The sequence below is a fragment of the Saccostrea cucullata genome, unplaced genomic scaffold, assembly GCF_032062105.1.
Source record: "Saccostrea cucullata isolate Sc308-1 unplaced genomic scaffold, CSIRO_AGI_Scuc_v1 ctg562, whole genome shotgun sequence".
NCBI lineage: Eukaryota > Metazoa > Mollusca > Bivalvia > Ostreida > Ostreidae > Saccostrea > Saccostrea cuccullata.
The window spans coordinates 129,011-140,525 of NW_026924174.1; the positions used below are offsets into that span (position 1 = coordinate 129,011).

At 34.0% G+C, this 11,515-nt stretch overlaps 1 protein-coding gene and 1 long non-coding RNA gene across 2 annotated transcripts in view; one reads left to right on the plus strand and one right to left on the minus strand.

Moving 5' to 3' along the window:
- LOC134265914 (serine-protein kinase ATM-like) overlaps positions 1 to 11,515 on the plus strand; it is a gene marked incomplete at its 3' end in the record, with an annotated part of 201,307 nt that overhangs the window by 110,440 nt on the left and 79,352 nt on the right. Inside the window, exon 12 of the mRNA XM_062748129.1 lies at positions 659 to 731. Coding sequence (XP_062604113.1) covers positions 659 to 731 — 73 coding nt within the window. The remainder of the gene's footprint in view (positions 1 to 658; positions 732 to 11,515) is intronic.
- LOC134265911 (uncharacterized) lies at positions 4,726 to 5,362 on the minus strand. The gene is made up of 2 exons (XR_009991856.1): positions 5,203 to 5,362; positions 4,726 to 4,974 (listed from the first exon to the last, which is right to left on the minus strand). It is a non-coding gene; the product is annotated as an uncharacterized LOC134265911 (long non-coding RNA).

Consider the following 11,515-nt stretch of genomic DNA (forward strand, 5'->3'; position numbering starts at 1 on the left):
CAGTTTGTCACATGCAATTCATTGAAATATGATTTATGCACAGATTGAAAAGATAATGGCATTAATTGTTTTTTTTTTACGAGAAAACTATTTTTTCTAATAAAATTAATATTTAGGTATTATGAGGTATTTTCATTGTGTGTACTTGTCTAAAGAAGTTGTCCATCATTTGACACTGTTCTCAGATTCTGGTAAAAGTAAACTTGAATTATAACATTTCATTAAAATTAAAAAAAGTTAGAAAATTCTCTAAAAAATATTTATGATATCAATACCTCCATTTGGATATTTGACATCTAAATTATAAGTGATGCTGAAATGAAATCTAAAATAAACTGTGGATGTAATGAGCCACCTTAAAAGAAAAAAAAGACAAAATCTTTTAATATTCTGCTGATGAAAAACTAGGGCTGAGCTGAGCATTGTGGCTTTCGTATTTTGAATGTTCAAATATCCAACTTACACAGTGAAGTATATCCATTTGTCAAAGCTTATTGTATGAGGTACACAATAAAAGTCTCCTGGTAAATAGTGAGGAACAGGTAAACACCTGACTTAGCATTATTCTACATTTAATTTTGAATTTTTAAATAGAGGTATATCCTGACAAAGTTGAATAAGATTCAAGCTACATGACATTCACTTTTAACTTTTTCAGGAATTTGCCATCTGAAAAATGCACAGAGAAGGTTAGACTTGGAATGGCAAAATGCATCATCCAGCTTATAAAAGTAATGTGATTCATTCCTGATACTGTGAAATCACAAATTTTCACCGGGGTTTAATTTACGTTGTTTTCGAGGTATGAAGAGAGCCACAAATTCATGTCCACCACGAAATGTAAATTTGAAATACATAACAACTCAACAATTCTTCATCCACGAATTCAAATCCCCAAAAAGCAAGAGTTTTTACTCAAACCACAAAAATTTGACCCCATGAAAATATGTGATTTTACAGTATTATATTTTAAGATTCAAAATTGTTCAGTTCATGGCCCATGTGGTAACAATGAGACACAAAAAGGAAACATATTTTTTTTAAGAATAAGAAAAATCTGCAAGTTGAAATATTGATGCATGCATACTCATATATACAGGTAATATAAATGTGAGATTAAAATTTGATCAAATCCTGGCACCCAAGGAAAGGAAGCTAGCTAGGGGCCATGACAGCAGATCAAAATTTTTGTTCTTAGTGTAAGAGAAATGTTTAATTCTTAAAAAAAACTTATCTGTAACAGTAGACCATGGTTAGGAAATGTTAGACAAACACACAGACTAAAAACTATATCCCTTTAAATCTGATTACAGGGACATAAGATGGATAACAAATCCTAAAAATTCTCTTCCTAAATCTGCAGTCTGTCTACATTTACTCAATTGAAAGTGCAAGCAATAATTCAGTATATTGATGTAGATTCATATTTATTCAGATGCATACAGGAGTAATTATGTTCCCCAAACGAAGTTGGGGAACATATTATTTTTACTCTGTTTCTTATTATTAAAGTCTTCCATTTCAGAGGAAAGACCTTATAGTGATTCTACTGTTTCTTTTTCTTTTTCCTATTATTAGCTCTACTGGTCAGAGACCAGAAGAGCTTATGCGATAGTAATGCGTCCGTTGTCCGTCCGTCTGTCTAGCTGTCTGTCCGTCTGTAAACAATTTTTCAAAATGCTACTCCTCGTACAGTTTTGGTCTGATTTCAATATAACTTGGCACACAAGTAGAGTACACTAAGATACATAATTCTTTGTATCGGTTTTTGATTTCGATGAACGGTGTTGCCATGGTTACTAAAAATAGAATTTTCTTTGAAATTCTTTCAAAATGCTACTCCTCCTACAGTTTTGGTCTGATTTCAGTATAACTTGGCACACAAGTAGACTACACTAAGATACATAATTCTGTGTATCGGTTTTTGATTTCGATGAACGGTGTTGCCGTGGTTACTAAAAATAGAAATTTCTGTGAAATTCTTTCAAAATGCTACTCCTCCTACAGTTTTGGTCTGATTTCAATATAACATGGCACACAAGTAGACTACACTAAGATACATAATTCTGTTTATTGGTTTTTTATTTCGATGAATGGTGTTGACGTGGTTACTAAAAATAGAAATTTCTGTGAAATTCTTTCAAAATGCTACTCCTCCTACAGTTTTGGTCTGATTTCAATATATTTTGGCACACAAGTAGACTACACTAAGATACATAATTCTGTATATCGGTTTTTGATTTCGATGAACGGTGTTGCCATGGTTACTAAAAATAGAAATTTCTGTGAAATTCTTTCAAAATGCCACTCCTCCTACAGTTTTGGTCTGATTTCAATATAACATGGCACACAAGTAGACTACACTAAGATACATAATTCTTATATATCAGTTTTTCACTTCAATGAACGGTGTTGCCGTGGTTACTAAAAATAGAAATTTCTGTTAAATACACTCAAAATGCTACTCCAAATACAGTTTTAGTGTGATTATAATATAATGTGGCATGCAAGTAGACTACACTAAGAACATAAAGAGACTTAATCAAGGATCATTATTCTATTTATTGCTGAAGAAAAGTTTCAATTCCCAACTGCTTAAGTACTTTTCTCTTCCTTTGCTATAAGTACAAACCAGTAGAGCTTCAGTCTCAACAGAGACTTCTGGTTTTTGTTCCCTTTTCTTTTTTAGCTCACCTGAGCTGAAAGCTCAAGTGAGCTTTTCTGATCACATTTTGTCCGGCGTCCGTCTGTCTGTCCGTCTGTCTGTCTGTAAACTTTTCACATTTTCGACTTCTTCTCAAGAACTGCTGGGCCAATTTCAACCAAACTTGCCACAAAGTATCCTTGGGTGAAGGGGATTCAAGTTTGTTGAAATGAAGGGCCATGCCCTCATTCAAGGGGGGGAGATAATTGGGAATTAATGAAAATTTGGTGGCATATTTTAAAAATCTTCTTCTCAAGAACCATTGTGCCAGGAAAGATGAAACTTATGGGTAAACATCCTCAGGTAGTGCAGATTCAAGTTTGTTCAAATCATTACCTCCGGGGGTAGGGCGGGGCCAAAATGGCCGACCAAAGTTTTACATAGAAATATATAGGAAAATTCTTTAAAAATCTTCTCAAGAATGACAAAGCCATAATTCATCATATATATATATATGGAAGCATGCTCAGGTAGTGTAGTTTCAAGTTTGTTCAAATCATGACCCCCCGGGGTAGGGCGGGGCCAAAATGGCCGACCAAAGTTTTACATAGAAATATATAGGAAAATTCTTTAAAAATCTTCTTCTCAAGAATGACACAGCCATAATTCATCATATTTATATGGAAGCATCATCAGGTAGTGTAAATTCAAGTTTGTTCAAATCATGACCCCCAGGGGTAGGGTGGGGCCAAAATTGTCGACCAAAGTTTTACATAGAAATATATAGGAAAATTCTTAAAAATCTTCTCAAGAATGACAAAGCCATAATTCATCATATATATATATGGAAGCATGCTCAGGTAGTGTAGTTTCAAGTGTGTTCAAATCATGACCCCCCGGGGTAAGGGGGGGCCAAAATGGCCGACCAAAGTTTTACATAGAAATATATAGGAAAATTCTTTAAAAATCTTCTTCTCAAGAATGACACAGCCATAATTCATCATATTTATATGGAAGCATGCTTAGGTAGTGTAGATGCAAGTTTGTTCAAATCATGACCCCCGGGGTAGGGCGGGGCCAAAATAGCCAACCAAAATTTTTACATAGAAATATATAGGAAAATTCTTTAAAAATCTTCTTCTCAAGAATGACAAAGCCATAATTCATCATATTTATATGGAAGTATGCTCAAGTAGTGTAGTTTCAAATTTGTTCAAATCATGACCCCCAGGGGTAGGGCCGGGCCAAAATGGCCGACCAAAGTTTTTAAATATATGTATAGGAAAATTCTTTAAAAATCATTCTCTTAAAAATAGCAAATCCATGATTGGTCATGGGACTACTTTTGGATTTAAACTTTACAATAAAAAGCCATTTTCCACTTTTTCCTACCCTCCCGCACCTCAGATCTCCATATATTTTCCTTATTCAAAATAAGGAGAAAATGCGGACGGGAGTATTTGGACTAATTTTCCGCATTCATTCCAGATTTCTGTTGATTCAAATTTCCAGATTTTCTCCGTATTCAAAATATGGAGAAAATGTGGATGGGAGTATTTGGACTCTTTTTCCGTATTCTCTCCAGATTTCCGCATTTCCATATATAAAAAATATGGAGGTATTTGCCTGGTTGATAAAATGTGGAAATACAGAAATCTGGAGAAAATACGGAGTTAATCACATGGTTATAAAATGGCTTAAAACTGCTACAGGATGCATACATACATAAATATTTACAAAACCATCAACAATGTGCAAAATTATATGCAATTTATTATACCATTATGAGAAAAACATTTAAATGAATGAAAAATTCACACATTATGTACATGAGCAATGTATAGGATCTTATATCTTTGACAAACAAACAGAGGAGCATGTATGGAAAAGTTTGAACTCTTATTAAGCCACAAATTCATCATAAAAAATATAAGAATGTGGCATTTTATTTTTTTATATTTATAAATTAAATGGAAATCTATTCATTCTATAAAAGCAAAAGTGGTAGTGAAAAGTTCAACACTTTTAGATATTGAGGGAAAAATAACAATTGATATAGCTAGCATTTGAATATTTACAAAAAAAAAAAAAAAAAAAAAAAAAAAAAAAAAAGAAGCAATTTTATAGACATTTTTTATCAATCTGGATCACATTTGCCATTTTCTACCTGCATTCCTGATTCATATTTCTCACAATTCAGTTTATATCTCAGGTCTGTGCTTTACACCCATATGTGCAATAAAAATTTTCTTCAGACTTCTAATTGTAATTTGTAAGGTCACTGCATGTTTAATTTCTTGCAGCAGCACTTGCAGTCGAATTGGCAAATCCTACAAGTTAAAAAAATACAATTTATTTATAACTTAAATTATGGTGCAATATTAATAAAATTTAAATTAATTGCTTTTATTCCTTTTGTAATCTTTTTTATAAACACAAGTTTGGGTTCTTCAATTTTATATCAATTTGTTTAAAGTAATATTTATAATAATGACAATCACAGTTGACTGTTTTTAATTAAACGAGCAATAAAAAAGAAAAAAAAAGAATATATATACCTCATACATAACCATCCATGGACCAGCTTTAAGCCTGTTAAAATCGCTGCTGTTAGTTGAACAACCACTTATTCTTTTTCAGAAAATCTCCTCCTTTTGCACAGACGCTACCAAGATAAAATGTATGGTAAATCATTGCTAGAGATTACAGCCCATGACTCCCCAAAATTTACACCTTTAATTGTGGTTAACCATAATAAAGTTCTGTGAGCTGATTGAATAATTTGAATCATGGGCATATTGGCTGAAACGTACGTAGTCTGGTAGCTCAGTCCTAGGCCTAGAGCTTTTATTTTCATCATCACTGACACATTAAAAGAATATGACTCAGACCTACCGTATATGAAATACGTGTATCTGCATCTTTTGGTTGATACAGCAATACAATCTCGGGCTTCCTCAGGTCAACGAACCTCTTCAAGACAGTGCAGACGTTACAACATGGAAGCCAAGGTCAAATTGTGGCGGTCTGTTTTTAAATTAATTGATCACTGAGCCCGACTTTTTGAAACGTTCTTTCGATCCCGATCAAATTGTACATAACATTTAGGAGAAACAGAGAACTGCTGAATTCCAGAGCTCCGTATTTTTTCCAGATGAAAAATATTCTAAGTTAAGAGTTAAATATTTTTCCAGATGAAAAATACACTAAGTCCAATTCTCCGTATTATTTCCGTATATTTTCCAGATTATTTCCGTATATTTTCTGCTTTTCCATATTGTTAATTCTCTCCGTATTTTTTCCACATTTTTTCCATATTTAAAATGAGGAAAAAATGCGGAATAATGCGGAAATCTGGAGATCTGAGATGCGGGCTTAGTGCTCAGGTGAGCGATATGGCCCATGGGCCTCTTGTTTGACTATTTCTCAGAGATGACTGGACGGATTCTCATGAAATTTTAAGGGGTGATAGAGAGTGAAAATATCTTTTATATGTAGTTTTCAGTTTTTCTAAATTCACTTCCGGTCATCAGATATGTCCAATTTCCGCTTTTTTCAAAATAATTTTGTCTGAGTCATTTCTCAGAAACGGTAAGAGATTAAGACACCAAACTAATATGAATAATAGATCTTGATTAGTAGGCGAGCCCATTTGGGTTAAGATTGTCCGGCATCACTTCCGGTTGTCACAGGAAGTGATCTAAAAAATCAAAAATTTCAACTTTTCTTTTATGACACTTTTTTTGCATCACATTATAGCATCTTCCTTGCAGTTTTGAAATATATCAGTCCCACTGGAAACAAAAACGACAACTTCCGGTTATAAGAGAAAAACTACATAATTTGAGTATTTTTCTTTCCCATGAATATTTTTTAAACTTGAAGTATTTGAATTGATTTTTGGATATGTTATTCAGATTGCCTATGTCTACAGTAACGTCAAATATCTTTTTAAAATTCACTTCCAGTCGCGTGATATTCTGTCCTCAAAATGAGAAGTTATCATAGCTAGATCTCGTAAATGGTAAGAGGTTAAGACACCAAACTTATAGGAGTGGTAGATCTTGATAAGTATGCAAAACCATATGGGTTAAGATTGTCTGCCGTCACTTCCGGTCGACACAGGAAGTGATCAAAGAAATCGTAAATTTCAACTTTTCCTTTATGAAACTTTTTTTTGCATCACATTATTGTATCTTATTTGTAGTTTCAAAATATATCAGTCCCACCAGAAACAAAAAAGACAACATCCGGTTATAAGAGAAAAACTACATAATTTGAGTATTTTTCTTTTCCATAAATACTTTTTATAGATAAAGTGTTTATAATGATTTTTGGATATGTTATTCAGACTGCATATGTCTACAGAAACCTCAAATATCTTTTCAAAAGTCACTTCCGGTCACGTGATTTCCGTCCTCAAAATGAATAGTTATCATAGCTACATCTCGTAAGCGGTAAGAGATTAAACACCAAACTTATAGGAGTGGTATATCTTGTACAGTCAAACCTGTTTTAAGAGGCCACTCGTGGGAGAATGACAAATTGGCCACATAAGACAGGTGGCCACTTACTCCAGGTTTCAAACCAATGAATAAAAAATTGCGACCACAGTTGCATGTATATTTATTTTCACACGTCTCCAAATCCAATTTCAACACATTTAAACACTTATAAAGTTTTAAGTCACATGAAATCCTTTTTTTTTTCCATTTCATTTTACATGAATTTTTTAAAGAAATCTGTTTTTTTTTTTTTGTGTATGTGTATTGGTAATTTAATTGTACAGCCATATAATTTACATCACAGGAAATCATGAAATGTTCAAACAACTAAGCATTTCCCTTTATGCTGTGTAATTGAAGCTTTTTAATTTTTCTAGATACAAATTTATTTATAAAACATAAAAGGTTAAAACGCGAGACTGACCGCTTGACTTGATAACCTCAGACGAAATTGTTATTAATATGTAGCCTATTGAGTTTATCTGTTTATATCATGAAAATATTTAACAACTTACTTTCGTACATTAAGAACACAAAAAAATGTTTGTTAACAAATAAATCATTTAATCATATTAATTAAATCATTAAATCCTGACAGAATTCAAATTACACCTGCAATTATTGGTCATTAACTCATTATCAAGGATAGAGGTCACGTGTCAAACGGAAATCATGTGACAAAACAGACAAAATGGCCGCTTGCACGGGATAAAAACACTGGCCACTGGAGCTTAAATGAGTTAAAATATAGTGAAAAAATATCTTGTATATATAGGAAAAATCTTTGAAAATCTTCTTCTCAAGAACCACTGGGCCAGAAAAGCAGAAACTTATGTTGAAGCATTCTGGACTAATGTAGATTCTAAATTGTTCAAATCATGACCCCCGGGGGAAGGGTGGGGCCACAATGGGGAATCCAAGTTTAACATAGAAATATAAAGGAAAAATCTTTGAAAATCTTCTTCTCAAGAACCACTGGGCCAGAAAAGCTGAAACTTATGTGGAAGCATCCTGGTATAGTGTAGATTCTAAATTGTTCAATCATGACCCCCGGGGGAAGGGCGGGGCCACAATGGGGAATCAATGTTTAACATAGAAATATAAAGGAAAAATCTTTGAAAATCTTCTCCTCATGAACCACTGGGCCAGAAAAGCTGAAACTTATGTGGAAGCATTCTGGGATAGTGTAGATTCTAAATAGTAAAAATCATGACCCCCGGGGGAAGGGCGGGGCCACAATTGGGAATCAAATTTTTACATAGAAATATATAGGAAAAATCTTTGAAAATCTTCTGTTCAAGAACCACTGGGCCAGAAAAGCTGAAACTTATGTGCACATGGAAGGATCCTGGGGTAGTGTAGATTTTAAATTCTCTAAATTATGATCAGTAGGGTAGGGTGGGGATGCATTATGTATTACAAGGGGGAAATCTGGTAAAGAACAGAATGGTCAAAGCTTCTCAGGTGAGCGATGTGGCCCATGGGCCTCTTGTTTTATGGGAAGACGCAGCATAGAACTCTAACGAAAAGTCTGTCGGAAGACCGCTTGTTGCTCTAGCAACAAGAACGCATCTAGTTAAGGTCTTCTGTCTTCAGCGGAAGACCTTCTTGTTATTCTTAGGTTTCTTTTTCACTTTTATTATACCCCACGCAACTAGTTGCGTGAGGTATAATGTTTTTGACCCGTCCGTCAGAGTGTCAGAGTGTCAGTCAGTCAGTCAGTCCTTTTTTTTTGTCAGCGCAACTCCTCATAAACCGCTGCACAGAATTTCGTCAAACTTTGCAGGTATTTAGGACACAATGTGTAGATGTGCATATTACAAGGAAATTCCGATTCCCTTATTTTTTCCGGGAATATCCACACTTTTTAACTTAGGCATTTGGCCATACCTGAAATATAGAGATGAACAGTTTGTCAGCGCAACTCCTCATAAACCGCTGCACAGAATTTCGTCAAACTTTGCAGATATTTAGTGATTTTGAAAAAAGACATCAATCAACCAAGCCTGTCGTAAATTTAGCAGGGCTCGATACTCTAGACCACTTATGATTTTTAGCTCTACTGGTCAGAGACCAGAAGAGCTTATGCGATAGTAATGTGTCCGTCGTCCATCCGTCTGTCTGTCTGTCTGTCCGTCTGTCTGTCTGTAAACAATTTTTCAAAATGCTACTCCTCCTACAGTTTTGGTCTGATTTCAATATAACTTGGCACACAAGTAAACTACACTAAGATACATAATTCTGTGTATCGGTTTTTGATTTCGATGAACGGTGTTGCCGTGGTTACTAAAAATAGAAATTTCTGTGAAATTCTTTCAAAATGCTACTCCTCCTACAGTTTAGGTCTGATTTCAATATAACTTGGCACACAAATAGACTACACTAAGATACATAATTCTGTGTATCGGTTTTTGATATCATTGAACGGTGTTGCCGTGGTTACTAAAAATAGAAATTTCTGTGAAATTCTTTCAAAATGCTACTTCTCCTACAGTTTTGGTCTGATTTCAATATAACTTGGCACACAAGTAGACTACACTAAGATACATAATTCTTTGTATCGGTCTTTCACTTCAATGAATGGTGTTGCCATGGTTACTAAAAATAGAAATTTCTGTTAAATACTCTCAAAATGCTACTCCTCCTACAGGTTTGGTCTGATTTCAATATAACTTGGCACACAAGTAGACTACACTAAGATACATAATTCTGTATATTGGTTTTTGATTTCGATGAACGGTGTTGCAGTGGTTACTAAAAATAGAAATTTCTGTGAAATTCTTTCAAAATGCTACTCCTACAGTTTTGGTCTGATTTCAATATAACTTGGCACATAAGTAGACTACACTAAGGTACATAATTCTGTATATCAGTTTTTCACTTCAATGAATGGTGTTGCCATGGTTACTGAAAATAGAAATTTCTGTTAAATACTCTCAAAATGCTACTCCAAATACAGTTTTAGTCTGATTATAATATAATGTGGCATGCAAGTAGACTACACTAAGAACATAAAGAGACTTAATCAAGGATCATTATTTTATTTATTGCTGTTGAAAAGTTTCAATTTCCAACTGCTTAAGTACTTTTCTCTTCCTTTGCTATAAGTACAAACCAGTAGAGCTCCAGTCTCGACAGAGACTTCTGGTTTCAATAAAGTGTTATTATGGAGGCATAGAGTGTTTCGGCGGTTTTTAAAGAGAAATATGATTTTTTGCTCTTAAGGCCCGCCATCATCAGGAGCCCGACCTTGAGTATCAATCTTAAGCTATTGTAAGCGTGACTTAATTATCATTTCGCCTATGTTTTTGTGTTTACTGTAGGCGATTATTGGTTCATCGATAAATAACTCTTTGCAAATTGTGTCTGTTTGCAAAATGTTCCAGTGTTTGAGAAGGCGTTTTTTTAAAACCCTTGATATATGGATTGTATTTGGTAATCATAACATTTGGTTAACGCTGTTTTTCTTTCATGATTTTTTCGTGCAAGTACTTTTTTCTGTTTGTTTTGCCCATTTCAGTGATAATGGGATCGATTTCCTTATCAGAGTAACCTCTCTTGATTAAGTGTGTCTTAAAGTTTGCTAAAACTGTTGTCAGGATAGATGAATCACTTGTATTTCTTGCATGTCTGATGCATTCACCTTTTATAAGTCCTTTAAATACTGAAGGACTGTGGGCGCTTTCTCTGTGTAAATACTGAAAATTATTTGTTGGTTTTACATATAATGGGGTCTCAACTAATTTTTATCTGTCTAATTTATTTTTTTTTAATTTAAGTTCGATGTTATGGGCAATTTGGAAAATCATTTTGACTTCTATAACCGAAGTAAATATAATTTAATAAATTTATAAAAGAAGTTGTTTATGATTACAAAATTAGTCCGAAACAAATGGTATGGTTTTATTCACTTATTTTCAAATTCATATGATACAAGTAACGACGGGAACAATGACATGATGTCCATTCAATTTCTTGCAATTTTTAGCTCATTCTGATTTTTAGTTTTATCTTAATCACATATGCAATCGAATTTTTTCTAAATGTAATTGACTAATGCCATTTGGCGTTGAAGGAATAGAAAATGTGTTTTAAACCTAGGAAAGTGAATAAACTTGCAATGCAGTGGTGGCTATTATTCTTAAGTCAATGCCAGATTTTCATCGCAATTTCTTAAGGCAGTGTGTTTATCGTTGGCCAATGCAGGTTGCACGACTATCAAAAGGGCCAATGCAGGTTGCACAACTATCAAAAGGGCCAATGCAGGCAATGTGAATCTCTCTTTCTTTCTCCTTTTCCCTCTCTCTCTCTCTATCTATGGTCACTCGGACATTGCAAGGCTCTTATGGGCCAATGCAGGCATTGG